This window comes from Poecilia latipinna, unplaced genomic scaffold (genome assembly GCF_001443285.1).
Source record: "Poecilia latipinna isolate Pla-1442-1.1 unplaced genomic scaffold, P_latipinna-1.0 Scaffold2646, whole genome shotgun sequence".
NCBI classification, from domain to species: domain Eukaryota; kingdom Metazoa; phylum Chordata; class Actinopteri; order Cyprinodontiformes; family Poeciliidae; genus Poecilia; species Poecilia latipinna.
The window spans coordinates 31,119-53,179 of record NW_015115262.1 but is presented as its reverse complement, the minus strand read 5'-3'; the positions used below and the strand labels follow the sequence as shown (position 1 = coordinate 53,179).

At 45.6% G+C, this 22,061-nt stretch overlaps 1 protein-coding gene across 3 annotated transcripts in view; it reads right to left on the bottom strand.

The window, feature by feature from the left end:
• Positions 1-2,239: 2,239 nt before the first annotated feature.
• Positions 2,240-22,061, bottom strand: part of LOC106938628 (kinesin-like protein KIF26A) — a 45,990-nt gene continuing 26,168 nt past the window's right edge. Inside the window, exons 1-13 of one of the 3 annotated variants that reach the window (XM_015020747.1) lie at positions 20,552-20,640; positions 18,386-18,563; positions 16,533-16,736; positions 15,082-15,175; positions 14,661-14,929; positions 13,513-13,696; positions 11,481-11,637; positions 10,575-10,737; positions 6,576-9,552; positions 4,459-4,643; positions 4,344-4,367; positions 3,488-3,608; positions 2,240-2,661 (exon numbers count right to left, since the gene is read on the bottom strand). In XM_015020747.1, coding sequence (XP_014876233.1) covers positions 2,474-2,661; positions 3,488-3,608; positions 4,344-4,367; positions 4,459-4,643; positions 6,576-9,552; positions 10,575-10,737; positions 11,481-11,637; positions 13,513-13,696; positions 14,661-14,929; positions 15,082-15,175; positions 16,533-16,736; positions 18,386-18,563; positions 20,552-20,574 — 4,767 coding nt within the window. In that variant the 5' untranslated portion in view covers positions 20,575-20,640 and the 3' untranslated portion in view covers positions 2,240-2,473. Of the gene's footprint in view, positions 2,662-3,487; positions 3,609-4,343; positions 4,368-4,458; positions 4,644-6,575; positions 9,553-10,574; positions 10,738-11,480; positions 11,638-13,512; positions 13,697-14,660; positions 14,930-15,081; positions 15,176-16,532; positions 16,737-18,385; positions 18,564-20,551; positions 20,641-22,061 lie in introns of those variants that run through there. The other 2 variants (XM_015020745.1, XM_015020746.1) reach the window with 2 other exon arrangements.

The window sequence follows — 22,061 nt, the reverse complement described above, 5'->3', positions numbered from 1 at the left end:
CTGCTCATTTCTCTGCCTGTCCTCTTGTGTCTGAGCTGGACGCACAGATCAGATCACCGTTTACCTCTCAGATCTTATGCGACGGGTCCGTCCCTCACGCTCGGCCCTGACCGGGTCCAAGGTTTCCTCTGGACCCACCTCACCGAGATTTTCCTGTCTGGACCGGCAGCTGTTAGATGATTTCAGGAATAAAGTGATTTTAGTTTGTCTGGTTTTGTTTCAGACACTGAGAACTAAACCAGACGAGAGAGCAGCAGGTGAATTAAATTATTTCCCATATATTTATTATAACTAATATAGAGGAACTGAGGCAGGATACCTTTGGGACGAAAAGCTAAGAATCAAAACTCAAATAATTTAATTAAGGACAGATTTATATTACTATATGTGACGTGGAGGTAAAGCCAGCATCTGCCTTGGTGCTGTTGCCATGGAAACCTCCATCTTTTCCCTGAACTGTCTGTTTTCACATCTTTTATCTGATGACTCTCCAGAAATCATCTGATTAAATAATGAGTCTATTCTGATGAAACTCTTCATCATATCAAAACTTTGTTTGAAAATTTTAAGTGTTGAACATATTTTAGTTAAAATATTGGTCTGATAATATTATAATTTTAAATGTCACGTTTTCTTTCACTGCAACTGAAAAATCATCATAATTAATCTGTATGATTTGTTTCATTTGGTGATAAAGTTTCTGAAATAAACAGACTTTGCAATAATAATATTCAGATTTTTGAATGAGTCGTTAGAATAATGAATCGTTTAGAAAACTACCGATCAACTTGCCATGTTTGGTTAGCGACCAGTTATTGATGAACATTAAATACCTGGTAGGTAAAAACCAATCAGTTAAGCATCTGGAAACCATTAGATCTTGATCACAAGTAGCTAGAAAGCTAATTATTAGCTAACGATTGGGCCATGCGGTGCTGCCCCCAGGTGGCGACTTGTGGTAATGAATATGGTTTTTCTAACAGGAATCAAGAAGTTAGAAACAACAAACATGGAAACAAATTCTCAGAACAAAATCCTACTTTTATTCTCCTGGATGCAAACGGTCGACTCATCTTGAACTTTTCTAATGTTTCAAACACATCATTAAAAAACTGTACAGTACAAAAACAAAGAAAAACATTAAAAAGGTTTAAAAACAGGCAGAGAAAAGTCTTAAAAACACAAGATTATAAAAGAGGAGAAAGAAATTCATGCAGCAACGTTAAAAACAGCCTGAGGAAGTTTGAATGCATAAAGATAAAAATATAAAAAATGAGAATAAAATGTTTTCAATGTTTTGAAAACTTTGTGAACCAAACTTCACAAAGTTAAACCTAAAAGATGAAAGTCTGAACATTTCCACTTGGTGAAAACTAAACGCTGCGAAGCAACGAGGAGAGAGGAGAGGAGGAGAGCGGTACGTCGTCCATCTGACCACAGCAACAACAGACAATATTTACAGCAACCTGCAACATTCAACCAAACGGATCAATTCTGATTCAGAGAAGCAACTGAAGCTGCAGACCTGTAGGGGGCGCTGTCAGAGAATTAACAGAAAATGTATTTAATCCGTCAGGGAAGAAATGAGAGAATTCATCTTCAAAGATCAAATTCAATCAAATGTGGCTTCAACGCCACAGAAAACCTCCAGATTCAAAGAGGTCAGATCAAAGTCTGGCAGGAAACTAAAGTCTGAGCTACATATTTATTTTGCTAACTAAATATTTAGCTCCAGGTTAAATATTTACTTTGAAAAATATTTAGTTTGAAAATTAAATGTAGGAACTAAATATTTAATATGCACAGTAGCTTGCCAATTAACGGAAGCAGAATACCAAAATAAAAGCTGGGTTTTGTCGACAAAAACATTCAGTTAGCAAAATAAATATTTAATTTATTAGTTTCTTTCCTCTTTTTATATTTTATTGTTCGTTCAAAATAAATATACATATTTGGCTCGCACTAAGACATTTAGTTTGGAGCTAAATGTTTTACTTTCTAACTAAATATTTAGTTTGGAAATCTGACATCAATATGAGAACAATATAGAGACAATATGACTAAAAATGTGTTACAGTGTAACTGTCCAGACAGCAGAACCGGACCCGGCCAGCGCCGCGGGTTTACATCAGAAAGGTTTCCAGGTTGGACTCTCTGCAGCTCGGAGCCGCTCGGCTCTCTGGATCCTGACAGAACCAGAATCTATCATTTCTGTAAAACAACCAACAGAAACACAACCTGAGGTTGGATCTTATATTTATTCCTTCTTCTACCTAAACTCTGTATCTTAGAAATTTACTGATATTTTCTAAATTATGTTGCATAACGAAGATTTCAGCACCATTAAACCAAAATAAATACGAAATATGATAAAGAATAAAATAATTAAACAAGGAAGTTTAAATTAATAATGCAGCAGAAAGGCACTTCCAAAGCTCCCATCTTTTTGTGTTTCGCTCCGTTTCCATGGCGCCTACACTCTGTGGCGGCCATCCTGCGCCGCCGCGGCGCTCGTTGCCATGGTGACGCTGATGTCAAAGCAGGTCTCCATCATGACGCGGGCCTTGCAGAGGCTGACGCAGGACTCCAGCTCCGCCGTGGCCCGAGCCAGAGCCTCCAGGTACTCCTGGGACTCCCGGTCCAGGTTCTGGTCGACGTCGACTGCAGAGGAGAAACGGCGGCGTTACGGAAACCGAAGGAAACCGGCGGTTAAAACCCTGAGAGGAGGCGCAGCGTGCCGACACGCGGAGCTGGAACACGTCTGCTGCTCCGGTTGTTGTGTCATGTAAACATGGAACCTTCGTGGAGTTTTCTGACCGATCGGAGCAGAACCGAACCTTTAAAGGCTGAAGTTATAAACGCCTCAACGCCACAGAAAACCTCCAGATTTAAAGAGATCAGAGGCATAAAAAGGTTCATTTTCAGGTTTCCTGACTGAAGGGAAACGAAACTAAACTCTTTCTGAAACCATCTGAACCACCAGACTCCCTGCAAAGTGATTCCAGCTGCTGTTTCACCGTTTAGACACCAAACATACATTAATATAAGTTAATGTGCATCAACAGCTGCAGTGGAAACCAGTGGGATTAGCACAGAGGCTAACATCCACAGTCTGCCTCATCAGGTCAGTAAATAATCAATAAATTCATAAATTCAGATCCAGTTCAATAATAACTAAAATATGTTTAAACAAAATGAACTCATGAATTTATCCAGTAAAATCAGAATTAAACTTTTAAATGTTAACTGGCTGCTGCTCCAGATCTGTGAAAACAGTTTGAATTAGTTATTGATTATTGATTGGAAGGTTTCTGTGAACTGAGGAGTTTCTGAAAGAAACTCGACTGACAGATAAACGGTAAAACATTCAGAAACTATAAAACTCCAGGCTCCGGTCGGCACATCCATGGGTTTGATTTATTTAAAACTAAAACAACTTAAATGAATAAATATTTTATATAAACCATAAAGAACCAAAGTTTCTCACAGTCTGAGCGCCACCTGCTGGGCTGCAGCATCAGGTGCAGCTTCGCCTCCTGCAGCTCCGCCTGCAGCTCCGCATGGCGGCGGCTCAGCTGCTGCAGCCGCTGCTGCCGCTGGAGCAGAACCTGAGGAGGAGACAGAACCCGGTCAGAACCAGAACCAGAACCCGGTCAGAACCAGAACCCAGTCAGAACCAGAACCTGGTCAGAACCAGAACCAGAACCCAGTCAGAACCAGAACCAGAACTTGGTCAGAACCAGAACCTGGGCAGAACCAGAACCCGGTCAGAACCGGAACCCAGTCAGAACCAGAACCTGGTCAGAACCAGAACCCGGTCAGAACCAGAACCCAGTCAGAACCCGGGTCAGGAAGAGTCATTAATGAAGCTCCAGGTTTTTCTTCAGAGGAGGAAACTGTTTCCATGACGACATGATTTCAGGAAAACCTGCTGTCTCTTAAAAACGTTAACCTTTAATTTCCTGAAAATCCACTGAAAACACTGTAAAAAATAACCAACTGAATTATTGTCAACATGAAAACTTTGACTTAAAAATCTGAAAAACTGAATGTTGAAAGTCTAAAAGTTTGACATAAAATCTGTAAGTTCTGTTCATAAGGATCCAATAATGTAGAAATATAAAAAAATCACAAGTTCAGGGATAAGAAACAAAGGTTTAGAGAAATTCAATTATGAAGAAAAAATGTAATTAAAATGTTTACATTGATTGATTGATTGATTGACTGATTGATTGATTGGATGATAATTATTATGACAGGAAACCATTTCTGTAAACATGATGTTTCATAAAAGACATGCAGGAGGAAACAGATGGACTTTAATATTTGACCTCTGACCTCACCTTCTCCACGTCCTGCAGCGGCGGCTGAGGAAACGGAGAGGAGACATTCAGAGCCATCATCATCATCATCATCATCATCATCATCATCGTCATCTGAAATAAACCAGAGCCTGACCTCTGACCCCGCCTCCTTCCTCTGCAGCCGCTCCACGTCGTCGATCTCGTACACCTTGATCTCAAACGGCTCCTTCAGGGCGCCGCCCAGCGCCGGCAGCTCCACCCACTGACCTCCGACCTTCCTGCCCAGGGCCGAGGCGTCCGGCAGCGGGGCGGGGATCAGCCGCCGCCGCAGGAAGCCGCCTGCAGGACGGACAGGTGGGGGGCGGAGTCAGAGCCGAGACGCATCAACACAAACCCACCCAACAGGAAGTGACTCATTATGAGATCATTTCTGATCATTTCTGATCATTTCTGATCATTTTGGTTCATAATTCATTTAGTTTACAAATATTTCAGTATTTTATTCGCCTGATTAAAAATAAAAATTAACAATGGAACGTTTTGCTACAGTTTAATTATGAGGAAATTTACACGACGTATGAATTTATGCTTATTAATCAATAATCATAAGATAAATTAAATCCGATTAAAATGTTTTGAACAGTAATTTTGTTCACAGATAATTTAAAGTTCTTCATTTATGGTTCCAGTTGTGAATGTTTTTATTTCTTTTATTTATTGTTTTGTTTGTTTTGAATATTTATAAAATCTTCCAGTTGCAGTCCTAACTGTCTCTTTTATTAGAAATGAATTGATCTTTGAGAACAAACTGATTCTTACATCATTATGTTAGTTGAAATGGACTCAAAGCAACAATATTATTGTTTATCACAATAATTAGTGGCAGGAGTTTCTGTACTGAATATGTTTATTGATCTGTGAAATATTTTCATCTTGAATGTAACTTTATAAACTCTAAGCAGAAAATCATCAGAAATAACAGAAATAATGACTAGAAACCATAAATCTGTGAGGAATTAATCTATTTAATGTTTCACTAAGTGATGAGTTACTGAAATAAATAAACTTCAGTAATATTCTCATTTATTCAGTGGGTTTAAATTCCAACATATTTATTTTATTTAACAGTTTTAACCTTTAAACGTTGAGTTTCACCAACAGATTATAAAATGTTTTGAAAAGTGAGCTGATCTCAGACTGATCCTCTGAAACATCAGCTGGTTTAAACGAGGCGCCATCATCATCATCACCATCATCATCATCATCATCACCATCATCATCATCATCATCCCGATGATTTACAACCAGCAGCTGTCGCTTCGTTATAAACAGGATCGATTAGTGAAGCAAACAGCGACGATAGTCAAACTGTGAGGAGCGTCAGACTGAGGAGTGTGTGTGTGTGTGTGTGTGTGTGTGTGTGTGTGTGTGTGTGCATGGATGAAGTGTGAGGTGATAATTGGAGCTGGACGTGTTCGCTGGGAATCCCTCATGAAACTTTCATGAAGGATTCTCGCCGCAGCGTTCTGCATGAATCTCAATCACCGCAGGAAGCTAGAAAAGGATCTGCGGCTCAGAGGAATCGACGCGCTCAGACATCAGACAGGCAGCAGCACAACGTTAAGCCGACCGCCTCATCATGATCCGACACCCGGAGGAATCCATAAAAATGTTAATGTGTCCATCTTTCCCCAGATGAGTTTATGGCTCTGTTAGTTTCTGACCCTGACTGGCCATCAGAACCCATTTTAATAATAATCGGCTCTTATAGGAACGTGGAACAGCTCCAGAGTTCACTTTGACATTTTTCCTTTATAGAAGAAAAAATTCAACTTTAGATTTAGGAAACGTCACTGAAGACATTTCAAAGTCATTATCTACTGAGTTTTTACAGTTTGCCAGATTTAAAAGACCTTAAAAGTCTTTCAGAAAAATAAATCACTTATATTTTTATTCCATTTTTCACTCTTAAGATCCACATATTATAGTTAAAATTATGAGGATCGGAAAGTGTGAACATGTAAAGGATGAAGGAGGAAACATTTACTTTCATTGTAATAAATAAAACTGGTAGAAAAGACAAAATTACTAAAACACAATGGACATTTTTCCACCTCACTGTTCCAGTAGATCATTTTTTTTGCTGGCTCATAATAGATTTTCCTGTAAATGGCTCCACCTGGTGGTTAGCAGATGTACTGCAAAGCCAGGAGTGAACGCACTGAGTCGATCAGCCGTTGGACTGATCACTATAATTTAGTTTCTGCTCACCGTTTCCTCTCTTCTTGGGCGACTTGGACACCCTGCCTCGGTTGGACGCTCCGCTCTCGCTCATGGAGTCGTGGGCTGACGAAGTGCTGCCGGTCGTCTCACTGTCTCGGATCATGCTCTCGTAGCCGCTGCTGCCCCCGCTGTGGTAAAACAAGGCGGTGCGGCCCATGGCGGGGGGAAGCTCCCCGCTGAGGATGCTGCTGTTGTCGCTGCCGTGTCCGCTGCTGTAGCGCTGCGCCCGGCGGGGGGCTGTGATCTTGCTGTAGGGTGAGGGCAGCAGCGGGCCGACGCCACTCGTCCCGCTGTCGGTACTTTCGCTTTCTCCAGCCCCTCTACTGAGCTGCTTCTCACCAGCAGCGAGCTCGCTGACCCGGCTGTTAGCTGCCCTGCTGATGACCTGCTTGGTGCCCATGATGGTGCCTCTTCCCGTCTTAAGTCCGGTTCCGGCTCTGGCAGGAGGCTTGCCGGTTGGGGGTAGGCTGGCATTGGGCCCAGGAGGGGAACTCAGGCTTTTAGAGCTGCTGGTTGACGATGGTCGAACCTTCAGTCCAGCAGAACCAGCAACACGGGAGTTACCGTTGCTTCGGACCTGCGATAGTTTGCTGGCTGTTGAAAGGAAAGTAGAAGAGGCTTGGGAGGAACAGGGGATGTTTAACGGCGGAAGGCCAAGTCTTGGTGCAGATCTGCTGGATTTGCAGCTACTCCCTGCAGCAGCACCATTAGCATCCCTGAACGCCTCCGGTTTCAGCAGAGTTGAGGTTGGACTGTCTCCCCTCTCCAGAGATCTCAAGCTGCCATAGAACCTGTGAGAATCTGCTTTGGCCCCTCGTGTCTTCAGACTGGAAGACGTTCTGGCAGAACCATGGTCGATTTTCAAACTAGACGTCTTGTGACTGAATGAATCCGCTCGGTGCCTGAAGGTGAACTCCTCCTCTGAGGTTAAGCTTTTAGGGAAAGCAAACCTTCCACTGTCACTGCTCGGTTTTAAGGCACTTGGAAACTTTGTCTTCTGTTCTTGGCTGGACTGTCTGATAAGTGGCGTAGGAGGGGAGATGTTTCCAGAGCCAGACTTGGAGATCATGCTACTTTTCTGCCCATTTGACTTCTTCCCCAGTGATGAAAACCTTAATGTCCCCGTCACGCCGGCAGCTTCTTGACCCCATTTCGTTTCAGGGTTCTGTGAAGTGGAAACAGTTCCCAGAGTTGTTGCACCTCGTGTGAGCCGTGGCAGCTTGATGAGAGTATCTCCTCTTCTGCTGATGGGCTTCTCGCAGCCATCAACAACTCTCTGAGCTGTGGATGATATTTGTGTCTTCGGAGATCGAGGAACACTGTTGCTGTTTCCTCCAGACCTCTTGGGGGAGATGCTGGCTGTGCCACTTCTCATTGGCTTGCCCGCAGAGAGAAGCTCAACCTCTCTTGGATCAACGAAGGTGCTTCCCTGAAACAACAGGTTCTCTTGTGTGCTGTTGCCTACGGCTCCAGAAGAGGTAGGCTTGGTTTTCCTGGGAAGACTGGAGTGGTGGGTGTGGTGGGGAGAAGACGTTGGAGTGCTTAAGGCTCTCACCTTAGAGGATCCTTTCGGTGTGGCTTTGGTGGAATCAGGGAAAGCAGAGGCCTTGGTAAATGATGGTTTGTTGGGTGTGGCGGGATCACTGTCCAGCTCTGAGAAACAAATGCCACTGTCATTCAGCGAACTCTTCAAGCCATGCTGCAGAAATGGCTGTCGATGGTATATACTTGGTGAGATCAGGGTGGACGCGCTCTCTGCTGCTGTCCTCTCATCTCTCATGAAAAACCTGTTTGCTGAAGTACTGTCTTCACTTTCAGCGGGTCTTAATCCTGCAGACAAATGGCAGCCTGATCCTGTAACTCCATGCTGGGTTGTGTAAGCGTCATACTCATCATTGATGCTGCTGATGATGCTGACTGGACGGGAACCTGCAGCGAAGGCCTGCAGCGAACACTCTGGGTTGAAGCTGAGGAGGTTGGCGGGGCGGCCATTATCCGGGACGAGGCCGATAGGAAGCTCCTCTATGACGGTGAACACCAGCTCATCCTCCCCGTTCAGCTCCACAGGCTGCTGGAGCGTGATGGTGGTCCTGAGGAAGTCTCTGTCCAGGCATCTTCCTAACAAAGCCGCTCGAAGGCCGCTGACTTCCATGGGGTAACCTGTGGAGTGGTGGGACGTTTCCCTGTCTGGTAACTCCAAAGGTTGGCTTTGTCTTGGTGCTTGGTAGCTCATACCCACTGGGGGAGTCCTGCTGAGAGCTTCTCCTGAGTCAGATGCTGCTATGGGCCTCTGGGGTAACGACTGAGGAGGTGATGGTCTGGTTGCAGCTCCTCTAACCTTCTCTCTTACCACCGGTTCTGGACCTGATGAACAAGGCTCACTGGACTGTACCGAACAAGGCTGAATGAGGGAGCCGGAGAGTTTTTCTCCATCAGCACTGGTCCTTTTGGAGGATTCCACTGGGCTTCCAGCCGAAGGGAGTCTGGAGTCTGGTCCGGTTAGGTTTAGAGAGGAGTTCTCATCAGATTCTGGTCCAGCTTGATTCTTCATTGGTTGTGTTGCTCTGCTCTCTGTGCTTAACGCGTTTGGAGCTTCACTGCCATCGATGCAATCAAGCCTCTCCTGCAGCTCTGCGAATGTGTTGCACTTAAAGTGATCTCCGTCTGAACGGGGAGAGTCTTTGGTTCGCTTCTTGTTCAGGGAGGGAATGATGGGCACAAAGGAAGGCGGGCCCTCATTGTCGCTCAGCTCTCGGTCAGATATTGCCGTTCCACCGGGTCCGACGTAAATAACGGTGTCGCAGGACTGTTCACTGCTGGAGGAATAGTCAGGATCGCTGGAGAGCAGCAGCGGTATGTCAGGATCCAGAGCCACGATCCGGGGGTAGAAAGGCTGAACATGAGGAGGCCGATGGGATGGACCTTCCTCACAGGAGCTGTCGCCTCCGGAAGAGCTGGAGGCGTACTGGAGACAACAAGACAGTTAGCACAAGAATGACAGATGCAGGCAGAGGAAAGGCTGTAGCCGCTCACCCTCCCACAGCCCAGCTAAGCTAGCGTTAGCTTAATCACACTTTGGTTACCTAGCAACAACTTGTTCAGTAACATGCGCAGCAGCAGTTTCATGTTGCCCAACATACTGGGGCGTACTTTAGTCCCTAGAAATCGGTGTGTACTCGACTCAAAACTACGTCACAAAGTTTTACAGCCGCAGACCTGAACTCAGTAAAGGTCTGACAGGAAACAGCTGGGCAGGAAACAGCTGGGCAGGAAACAGCTGGGCAGGAAACAGCTGGGCAGGAAACAGCTGGGCAGGAAACAGCTGGGCAGGAAACAGCGTTCACATCCAACTGGTAATGCTGAAAGTCGGCCCAATCTATTACAAGATGCACAGCATGACTGCCACACCCAGCTGACTCACCCAGCTGCTGGCGTGATGTCAGAAAGTGGGAAATGAAGGAGTTTGTCACAACTAATGCAGATATTTGGTACATAAAAGCTCAACCACCTGGCCGGTTCACAGGGTAACACAGTTCACCTGAGCAGTTTCAAGTTTTACCTTTGGGCCTCATAACTGCTTAAAAATCAAAAAAATATTGGTGTGAAGTGATTTCAAATAAAACAAAAATGTCATGTCATTAGTTTGGCAGTATTTTGGATAATTAAAACTAAAACCGAATCAATAATGATCAATATTGACTGATAGGAAACGGCGTTATTGTGAAACACGGTAATATCTCACAGCTGAGTTATTCTGCTGGGAAAAGGACAATTTGAACTTTGATGTTTTTCCACAGAGGAACTACAAACAGAAGTCGTTTCTCATTGCTTATTTAGAAGACCAATAAATAATCAATATTGAATGAGGAGAAAGCACAAAGACATTGTGTTAAATAACACAATGGAGAATAAACTCCTTGTTATCAGGTTCTGCCCTCAGATCCTTCAGAGAAGCTGTGAAACGAGGTGAAGTAACAGACGAAGTACTTTGGATCTCTTCTTCCTCGTGCGGTGGATGCGGGACGCCAGCTGCACCGTGGTCAGCGTCTCCATGAAGTTCGCCGGTGAGTCGGAGATGTGGGCGATCATGGTGGTTCGACAGTTGATGTTACCCAGAGACTCGCTGAGCAGCATGGTGAGCTTGCTGTCTCTGAATAATAGATCATAAAAAACCTCGTTAGACCAGAAGAACGAGGAAGAGACGCCAGAGAAACCCAGGGGACCGTTCGTTACGCCGCGCTGAAGTTGGACTCAGACGGGCAGAGAGAGGAATGAGCAGGAATGTCTCATCTCACATTCATGAAGCGCACTTTGAACTGCGCGCCACGTCTTCTACCAGACGCAGAATGAAACGCTGCCTTTGAAGACCTGGAGGAGGCTGCTGAGGGAAACTGGATTTACATACTGCAGCAAAACTGGAAATATCAGTTTGGGCTTTTATCTGCATCGAGTCTTATGGCTTATTTCATGCAAATCAGGGCCTGTCAGCTGCAGACATACGATACTGAAAAGAATATGACCTAATTATTATTTTATTTTATACCAAACATGCAGATGGACAGACGAATGGAAAATCCTTAAATCAATTTCAAGACTTTTCCAGAAAGAAAAGTCTGGTGAGATATTGACTGCCTGTAAATACTCTTAATGACCACACTTCAGAAACAAGGAACTGTCCCTTTAATTGGCAGCGGAGACCACAGGTCAGTTTTTACTTTCATCATTCGGTAAACTTCTTACCACAACCTGAAGTTCAATGACATGAAATGGAAAATAACCTGATGAAATCCTCCATGTTGAATCTAAACAGTAAAAAAGATGGAGCCCGACTCCTCCGTCCCCTGAGGGACATTCTGTCCATCTCTGTCCTGAGACGCTCGGTGCTTCTGGTACCTGTAGGGGACGTGCTTGGCCCCGTTGGACAGCGCCAGGATGACATTGCCCAGAGCGGACAGGGACAGGCACTGCGCCGCGCCGCCCTCCCTGGTCCGGCTGATGTCCGTCTCACAGCTGCCCAGGTCCAGCAGGTGGAGACGACTCCGGCCCGACACTGAGGGACACCGGGACAGAAAACATTCACAGGAAGCTCTGATGCAAAATTAAACTATAGTGATTAATGCCTGCTGGAATGGACACGAGAAAGGAAAATATTTGTGCTAATTTTAGCCCAGAAGTCGCAAAACCAGATCAACCCAAAGGTCCAGAATCTATCTGCAAGTCCAACAAGTCCCCATGTCCAGAACCAGAACCAGGAACCATCACAGACAAACAGAACATTTTATGGATGCATAAAGCTGCGGAGCTCCTTCAGTGACAAACTGCTGCATCCAAGGTGGACAAACAAGCGTCATAGCAGATCCTTCCTCTCAGCGGTTAAGACTGAGAGTCGGGACTCAGTTCAATTATTTAATCAATTTAACTGCAGGGACAAAATAAGCAACATTTTCAATCCAAAAACCATTTTGCTGCCAAGTTATTATTGTTGTTGTTGTGCACCAGATTTACGGACATCCCAGAAACACGCAGATATAAAGGTTCCACTCTGAAGTTCTGTATGTAAAAAAATTGAGTTGAATGTTTAACATATTTAAATTTATGTCATTAATTCATCAAAATTAACATATTATAATCTAAAACTATCAACGCTCCTAAAAACTCAGTAAGTGTTTCCATTCCTGTGGTATTTGCAGCTTTTTGCCTATTTTAATTATTTTAAATGACATTTCTGCTGGTTTTTGAATCGCTGAATCTGTTATTTTATTTTGTATATGAATACGTTGTTAACTGCACTTTACTGCTATGATCTTCTGAGCAGGATGTTATTTTTAATCCTGTTTTATGTCCCGTACAATAAAAGTTTCTTCCTCAGATCCAGATTTAACGGTTTCAGATAAATGCGTCTCCAGTTCAGCTCCTGGTTGTTTCATGTCTCTAATCAGCCCTGATAAATATTCAGCAGCATTTTAACCACCTGCTTATTCCAGTAATTCAGAGTAATGAGGTTGTGAAAGTTCAACTGTCCGCATCAGCAGGATTTAGAAACTGCTGAGAGCAGCTGAGCGCTCCCCTTTCTGCCCGCCGCCCCATAAACACGGCGGGACGCGAGTCGCCGGGCCTCATTAGGCGGACAGTAAAACACCGGTAGCCGTGGAAACGTCTCTGCTGTGGCAGGTGGACAGTCTGTAATTGATCCTGTTCAAATCGGCTCCAGGTGAAGCTAATTAGCAGCTACATGTTAGCAACAGGAAGAGGAGAATTTATTTCTGCCTCAGAGTCTCTGAGCTGCTTTTTCACTCCAACAAGCAAAAAGATCCGACTTCATTTCCACTTCAGAGGTTTAAATTACTGATTATTAAACATGCTAAAGGGACATTCTGTGGTTTTATTCTGTGTTTCTGTCTTTACTTTGTGCAGAAGGAAATAATGGAGGAAAACCTGGCAGCATTTCAGTAAAAGACAAGTTTTCTCTCAACATCAAACAGACAAGCTGAATATTTTATTCATGCAACCTTTATGAGTTTTGGTATAAACAAAATGTTTGCATTAATAAAAATATGATGATGAAGATCCCAGGAAGGAGATTCATAATCACTGCAGCTGTGAAACTCCTTAATCAGAACTTTGTCTTTAAATGAGCTGCTTCAATACATTTTATTTTGGTGTTCTTTGCAGTGGAATCACTTTTTTAGCAATATAAGCTTTAATGGTTTCTTCCACAATGAAGAGGCCACCATTCAAAAAGCAGAAGTTACATTTACAGTTTGGAACTGTGAGGTACGGAGGTGGCAGCATCATGCTGTGGGGTGGTGAACCTCATGGCTGAGGAGAAAAATTATCTCAATATGTTTCAAAAAGATGCTAATTGAAATCTCCTCGTTGTTTTTCGTAATTTCTCCTGGCGTTTTGTCGGCCGCTGCCCTCTGACCTGTTGCCTTGTTGCTCTTGTCCGCCCTCTCCTGGTAGAGGTGAAGCGTGAACAGGAAGTGGGAGTTCCTCCGGGCGTCCTGGTCGTCCGGCGTCCGGCTGCTCCTCCTCTCCGCCAGAGCAGCGTCCAGGAAGTAGGCGGCGCGCTCGGCGCTGGTCGCCCGCAGCTCCGTCTGGTTCTGCAGCTGATCGGACAAAACAGGAAACAAATTTAATTATTTCTGCAATTAGAAGAGAAGTTTCTTAAAAACGTAAAACATGAACCATCACAATAAAGAACAATATCATCAGGAAGGAGCTGCAGGAGGTTCTTCAGAAACAGGTTTCCGGTTAAACCTTCTTCGTTTTGCTCTGATTCCCGTATTTAAAGAACTCCTGACTTTAACTGAACTCTGGTTGAAACGAAGACGTCTGAATCTCTGCGGCTCAAAGCGAAGCCGCTCCTTCGCCTCGCAGAGATAAAAGGCCAAATGAGACAGAATGGGGTTTGATAAAATAAGGACGGAGCGCAGCACAGAAAAGTGTGCAGTGACAGAAAAAGAAAATTAAAGAGAGAGCAGATAAAAAGAGTCAGACTGACGGAGCCCAGGGAGATAAAAGAGAGGAAGATCCAAACTAATTGGACGGTTTTGGAGAGCGACGAAGTCCCAGGAGGTGAAGAGGAGGTCAGGGGGACGTGTGAGAAGAAGAGAGGAAGCTTAAAGGACGACTGCACACAAAACATCCAAGAGCTCAGAATCATGTGAAACGGGTTTGTTACTTTGCTTCACATGATTTTCAAAGTTTGTTTGATTCATCCTGATATCGTATCGGGTCAATATCGGTATCAGTCAATAATCAAAGCTGTGGTATCGTATCGTATCGGGTCAATAATCAAAGCTGTGGTATCGTATCGTATCGGGTCAATAATCAAAGCTGTGGTATCGTATCAGGAGGGAAACATCATGTTGTTCACATGATGCTGCGTTGTGTTACACAGCATCAGTTCACATTTTGTAATGAAGGTTGTTCTTCATCACTAGTTACTTTATAACTCACTAAAATAATTATCCTTCTAGGACTAGTTTAGATTTTGAGTAAAACCTTTTAATGAAATAAATCGTCTTCCTTTGTAGAAAGTGGATGCTGTCGTATTGTTTTTCTGCGTACCTGGGAGCCGCAGACAGGATCCTCCCGCAGTGACACGGCCGGCCCCGGGGCCTCCGGTTGGCCCCCCGCCGAGGCAGAGAGTTCAGCCAGCAGGTCGCACAGCGCCTCCTCCTGGCCGGAGATCTCCACCGCCGACACTCTGACGGAGAAACGAGCCCCGCTTCTCTCCCTGCGCTCCTCGATCAGCTTGAAGAGCCAGGAGATGGCGGTGGGCGCCACGCCCAGGCTCTGGGTGGAGCAGTCCCGGCCAATCATGGTGTACGTCTTCCCTGGGGGCGGAGCCAGTGCACACCTGGAGTTTAACGGGGATGTGTGTGTGTGTGTGTGTGTGTGTGTGTGTGTGTGTGTGTGTGTGTGTGTGTGTGTGTGTGTGTGTGTGTGTGTGTGTGTGTGTGTGTGAAGGAAAAGGAGCGGTTGTTACCCAGGTTGGCGTGTCCGTAGCAGAAGATGCAGCCGTCGGCGCCGTTCACCACCGACTGAATGACCTCTGACACGGTTCCCGAACAAACCTCAGCCTGTCAGGAGCCAGAGGTCAGACCAGGTCATGATGTTATGACATGCAGCAGCGTTTGAACTGAGCAAAAAAGTTTTAAAGTGAAGAACGTCCCGAGTCATTTAAAGGAGCAGAATTATGTAAAATCTGCTTGTTTGATCTTCCATCATGTTTTCAGAAACAAACCTGGAGTTTGACTTTGATTCCTTAATATTTGATAAATTCTTTAACTTCCATGGCAACCATTCAGAGGCAAAACGCCTGGGTGGACTTAGCCCCGCCTCCAAGGCGCAGCTCCTCCCCCTTTCAGCTCCTTCAGACTAGCCAGCAGCAATTAGCAACCAGCTGTTGGAACTGCTGAGCTCATTTTATGAGCTGCTGCTCAGAACACTGCTGGTAAAACCACTAAAGGGTTAACAGAGGAGCCATGTTGGGATGACTTCCTGGAGGCGGAGTTTCGGAAAGAGCAGGAGCTTTAAGGCCCAATTCCAAGGGATTAAATCAGGAAGTATAATTTCTGTTAAGTGATATTTGATATGTATAGTCAGTTGAAGGTCCCATTTACCTGATTGTGCTGTAAAATGGGAACATTTGCCTGGGAAACACATAAAACTGCCCCTTTAACGTCAGTGTGAGGGGAACCAAAGACTTTTAGGGGAACATTTTTTAGATATTTCACTGGCAGGAAGTGAGGATATTAGCTGCTTCAAACCTGAATATAATTTAGGATGTTAACTGAAGGATACATGCCAACAACTCTTCAGATGTGACTTTCCAGATGACCAAAGTCTGTTTCATTTGTTCAGGTTGGAGCTCAGTGAATCAGTTCATTTCACTCTGAGAAAAGAACTGGATGTTAAATGTCAACAGTAAAGAAACTTAATGCCAACATTCGACTCCAAAAACTTTAAGATGCTTAATTAAAAGCTGTTAATTTTACGGTTGACATTTAAAATAAATTTCTGGGCCACAGGGAGGCTTTGATATGTTTTAGCTTCATAAAGCATAAAACATTTTGTGGATCAGAACAGATGAACTGGTTGGGTTTCACTTTAGCTGAGGTCACATGTGGTTCATGTCACGATGTGAAGCAACATTTCTGTTTTTATGCTTCTGTTATATACAATGAGGAGGAAAGGTGAAAAAGTCACAGCCTGAGTTTATCTGACAGCTTCGCTCTGCTGCTGCACATCAGACACAAACTGCAGCTCTGATCCATCTGCTGCTGCCGCCTCTCTGGGGATGAGGAGCGGCGTGGCGACACCTCCTGATGAAGAGCTCAAACTCCGGCTGCGTGATCTGAATCTACATCTGCAGCTGAAACCTGTTCATCCTCACACATCCAGACGGTGATGGAGAGCTTCAGGAGCTTCTCCCACCTGAGAGGCGTCCTGCGTGAAGATGGCGTCGAAGCTGAAGGTCTTTGGTGCCGCGGCGATGGATCGTCTCTGAGAGGACGCAGAGTTCCCGCCGTTCGGAGTCTCAATCAGCGTCAGCTGCTTTTTTCTGCCGTCCACCTTCAGGAAGGACATGGACTCCGAGTCGCTGCTGTTAGCAGAGCTGATGCGGACCATGACCCGAACCTGAGGACGGACAGGAAGTCCACATCAGAGACCGGAGCAGAGCAACCACTTCCTGTCTGACAAACTACAATCAGTACAGTGGAGGGAACTGCTAGCTAAAAAGCTAGCTGCGCTAACACTAAAGGACTAAACATGAACATTAGCTCTGCTAATGCTAAAGTGCTACACCAATTAGCTAAAGCGCTAACTTCTACTATCTTGATGGCCACCAGATGTTAAAGATAAAACATGTACTGTGACGCACTAAACTGCTCTATATTATTAAAATCATGAAGATGAAGCTAAATGCTAAAGCCGTTCAGATTATCTCTGTCCTTTAATAACTAAAACCTTCAAGCTCCAATTTCGTTTTGACATTATAATCCACCTGTCCCATAGTTACTGTTTTTATGTTTCTGTCTTTTTCTGTGCAGTCAGTTTTATTTTCTTCCTTTAAGTTTCTTGTTTTAAACAAAGTTTTTAGCGGGAAAAAATAGAACAAGAGAGGAAATGGAGCTGCTGTGTAACCAGACTTCAAAATAAGAGCATGAACATAAACAACTGACTACTTGAGGAATTCTTAATTGAGAATAAAAACTTTCACACACGTTTAGTTTTATTCAACTGAGTTTAAGAAAACAGGAGAGTAAAATAATGCTTCAGAATTTAGATTAGAGGGAGGAAAGTTAGCAGAAATATTCTGCTATTAGTGCTAATGCTAACATTGCTAAACCCACTAAATTTATTATTGCAAAATAAATCTGAAGCAAATCTTGGTTGTCGGCCTGCAGCTTCGTTTCTGGGATTAAATCTGTTTTTACCAACTGGAGCCGCAGACCAAACTAATCCCATCGACTGAAACGTGACTGAGCTGCAGCTCCCTGTCTGACCGTCGGGTCGGGTCTCTGCTGGGGTTCATCAGCCGTCGCAGAGCTGCTGAGTCAGCAGGTCAAATTCAGACCAAAACCGATCAGAATCAAAGAGTTGCCACGGCGACCGGGCGGCGCCGCTGCAGACAGGAAGCAGCTGCTGCCTTGGTTTTCATGTCAAACACGTTCAGAACGCAAAGCAGCTGCTGGAAGAACCAGAAACGGCCTTGATCCAGAGGATGCTGCCGTTACCACGGCAACCACAGGTGAGGGGAACCGAGGCAACGTGAAGGACGGCGAACGCAGGCTGATGGTTCTGAGACGCAGCGTGTCGCAATTAATGAACTCGTTAAGGATCGAGTGATGAAGAGGAGCTTAACGAGAGAGGAGAGGAAGGTCAAAGGTCACGACAAGCTGCTGGTCAAAAAGGTCATTAAACCTTCAGGAGATCATAAAAAGATTTAACAAGTTTTACCAGGAACCAGGAAAACAAGAAGGAAACAGGAAGGAGAAAAAGATGAATGAAGGAGAAGCGGAGCGTCGAGTCGATCGACGGTTTATGAGCCTCAGAGGAACGACTGCTGTAAACAAACGGCTTCAGTTTATGAGCAACAGCTCCAATAAACGAGGAAGAGGAGGAGGAGGAAGAGCAGCGGTTCTGCTGCTGAGTTGAATCTGTAGAAAAACCCAAACTGAGGATTTGACTGGATTTGATCAGAAATGTTTCCATTAAGAACAAACTGAGGTTGTGGGTTTGATTCCCTCATCAGAACCCGGATCAGAACCCGGACGGCCTCCTACCTTCCCCATGCCGGGCGTGTCCTTGACCTTTGACCCGGCCCGTAGGAGGCATGGCGGGACGGCGGGCGGCGACAGCTGCAGGGCCCCGCTGAAGCCTCCGGTGAACAGCGGCGGGCCCGGCGCCACCGGACCCGGCTGGGACTTCCTCCTGCGGGACAAACTGAGCTTCTGAGCCGCCCTGCAGGGAGACAGAACCGAGACAGAGCCGAGACCGGTTCTGGGTCAGAACCGGATCAGAAAGATCAAACATTTATATAAACAAAGATATGAACGTTAGAGTCCAGATGGTTCTGACCCGACCCATCAGAACCAACCAGTTCTGAGGAACAATCAGAACTTTTAAACACCAGAACTGGAGTTGGAACCAAAACCAGGGCCAGAACCAGAACCAGAACCCAGGCCAAGACCAGAACCTCTGATTGACCCCAGAACTTCAGTAACAGAGGAAAACCCTGAACCGGGTTTCTGATCCACTCTGGTTCTTCAGCTCCAGAGAAACAAGAGGGTTGGATTACCGGGCTGAGGAAGAGGAGGAGGAGGAAGAGCGTCCCTGCACTCCTCCTCTTCATCCCTCCATCCAGTCCAATCAGAAAACGGAGCATGTAATCGTAGCGCCATGAAGGACGGCCTGCAGGGATTCACCACCGTGTGTGTTCTCACACACAGGGCACAGAGCCGGGTGTGTGTGTGTGTGTGTGTGTGTGTGTGTGTGTGTGTGTGTGTGTGACATTCATGCTTCATCGCTGGGATCTGCCGCCAAATGTTAACAAGAGACAAAATTCGTCCAGGAATAATCCGATTCTGAGGCGACACGATTTTCTGCTTCTGCGACTCTGAATGAAAAAATCACAAAGTTTTCTGCAGATTTTTCACCGAACAAAAACCAGAACGAAAGAAAAGCAGCAGCAAGAAAAGTTAGAGAGAGAGAAGAAGCAGCTTCAGACATCATGACTCGGCTGAACGGAGCAGATCTGGATCAGCAGTGTGAATGTTAACGACCCAACAGAACCAGCAGAACCTTTCCTGCTCCAGATTATCGGTTCTGAACAGAAAGACTCGACATCCTGAGGACTAAATGAGAATAAATCACAAAACAAGCTGAGGACAGAAATGTGACGTTATGAAAGACAAGAAGTCGACTGATCGGTCGGTGATTTGTCCAAGCATATTAATGGAAAGTTGAGTGGAAGGAAAAAGTGTGCTAAAACGAGGACATGGGATTCAAACCTCTTCTGAACCAGAATCGACACCTGAATCATCTAAACCTGCGTTCACACTGCAGCCTGAAGTGACAAGTCAGATTTTTTATCAAATTTGATTTTTGCTGGATGTTCGCTCTTCCAGATAAACGCATCCTGACCGTGTCTGCATGCTCAGTAGAGGGCGCAATAGCGTCAGCCTTCTCAGTGTTGGTGGAAGTGAACATGATGCTAACGGTTAGCATAGCTTACACATTGGAAGTTGTTGCCCGACCAGAACCAGCATATTAACAACTGAACCCTCATAATCCGTCATGGATGTTTTTCTCAGAGACCTTCAGGTCGGATCAACGACCTGGACGTTTGGTCACATTAGAATCGGATACTCAAGTGGCCGGAGTCGCATCTGGATAGAATCCGACCAGAATCCGACCCGTGGTGTTCAGATCGGATTCGGGTCAAACATCAGAACTGGGTCACTTCGGACGCAGCCTTACAGTCCCTCTGCTGATGAGCTTCAGGCTGGATTCGTTTCCAGAACCATTTCACTGACCGCTGTACCGCGGGTTCTACAGGACGACCAGAGGCACCAGAACCAACGAAGAAGAGCTGCAGGTCGGGTTAAAGCAGCAGCAGAACCAAAGAAACGGCTGGAATGAATCCCAACAGAACCTGTGATGAGGGAGGCAGAAACATCACCATGAGAGGAAAACCTTTCCTGTCCTACCATCACAAACAGAAACAGGCAGTCTGTTAAACTCTACTTGGACTTTGACTGGACCAAAGAGCTGAGCCGTCAGGTCCAGATGGTCCAGGTTTGTCCTGATTCTCTTCATCACTCCACCGTCTCTCTGAGGTTCTGAACAGGTTCAACTCCTGGAAATCATCACTGATCTCATCCAGAAATGAGAAAACGCTCCTGAGTTCAGATCAGAACACAAACGTTTTAAACCCGATCTCTACTCACAGGTCCGGTCGACTCCACTCCATTATCTCCTCACAGCTTTTTGCCTCGAACGTCCGAACCGGTTTTCATCCTGATGCATCATGGAAATGCAGATTCACTCCGAGTGAGAAGAAAATCCAAACCAACAGAGGAAAAGTCGAAACCACTGAGCTCCGTTTACTGGTCAAACTGGACCAAGAGAAAATCCCAACAAGTCTTCATGTTCCATAAACCTGCATCCAGAGGTTCAAGCCCATGTTTGATTATTCCCAGGAACATTTCATCGTTTTTCCATGACACATCCAGATTCCTTCATTTATTCAAACATTTGCTGAGCATCAAATCTGGAACTTTCTGCTCCAGAGAATCCGTCAGTTTCACTGCGAACATGTCAAACCTGGATCCTGAGCTTCATCAGGGTTTGGTGAAAAGTTTCTGTCCAGCTGGAGGCCTGGAGACGTCCGTCCCTCCGGAGACAGGAAAACGTCCAGCTGAACTCCTGCAGCCGGAGCAGAGTCGATCCGATGCTCCGTCTTTTCCTCCCAGACATGAAACTGGATTCATCAATCAGCGTCTTCAGAAAGTTTCTCTTTGGAAAAAACCATCAGATCCCATCCAAGTCCTTAGATTTGTGGTTTTTCCCAGTCAAACTGGTTCCTCCCATTAGTTCATCATTTCCTCCCATTCAAGCAGAAAAAGTGGGAATTTTTCCAAAGTGTTCAGGAAAATCAGCAAAGACAGAAACTAGTCCAGGAAGATTCCAACTTCATCCGAGTCGTTTCTGCTCAGGGACAGGGAGCGGTCCTCCTGACTGTCTGTCCTCCTGTCTGTCTGTCCTCCTGTCTGTCCGTCCTCCTGTCTGTCCTCCTGTCTGTCTGTCCTCCTGTCTGTCCTCCTGTCTGTCCTCCTGTCTGTCTGTCTGTCCTCCTGTCTGTCCGTCCTCCTGTCTGTCTGTCCTCCTGTCTGTCCGTCCTCCTGTCTGTCTGTCCTCCTGTCTGTCTGTCCTCCTGTCCTCCTGTCTCATCCCGGTCTGCCGCCGGGCGGATCAAAGGAACTTTTAGGGAGCAGCTGTGGACGTTTCCCCTCCGTCCTCCTCCACCTGTAAACCCTTCGTCTTCATCCGCTCCTCTAGTCGACCATTCTCTCCATCCAACTCCTCTCTGTCTCTTCACCTCTTCTTTCTTTCTCTGCTCATCCCTCGGTTTCTCGTCTCCATCCTCTCCTCATTCCCTGGTTTTTCTCCGTTTCCTCCTCCTGCTGTCTCTCCTCTCCTCTCCTGTAGCTCCTCAGTCTGTTCCTGCAGTCTGTATCGCAATGCTGCTCCGCTCAACCCCTCCCACCTTCCTCCTCCTCCTCCTCTTCCTCCCGTAACTCCAGGAGAGAGAGGGATGAAAGGACGCGGCAGCAGCAAAGGAGGATGAAGGACTGGAACAAGAGGTGAAAATAAGGCGGGAGGATTCCTGATTCTGGCTGCTGTTGTTGCCGGGAAACACAGGAGAAGCTGCAGCCTTCCTCCTCCTCCTCCTCCTCC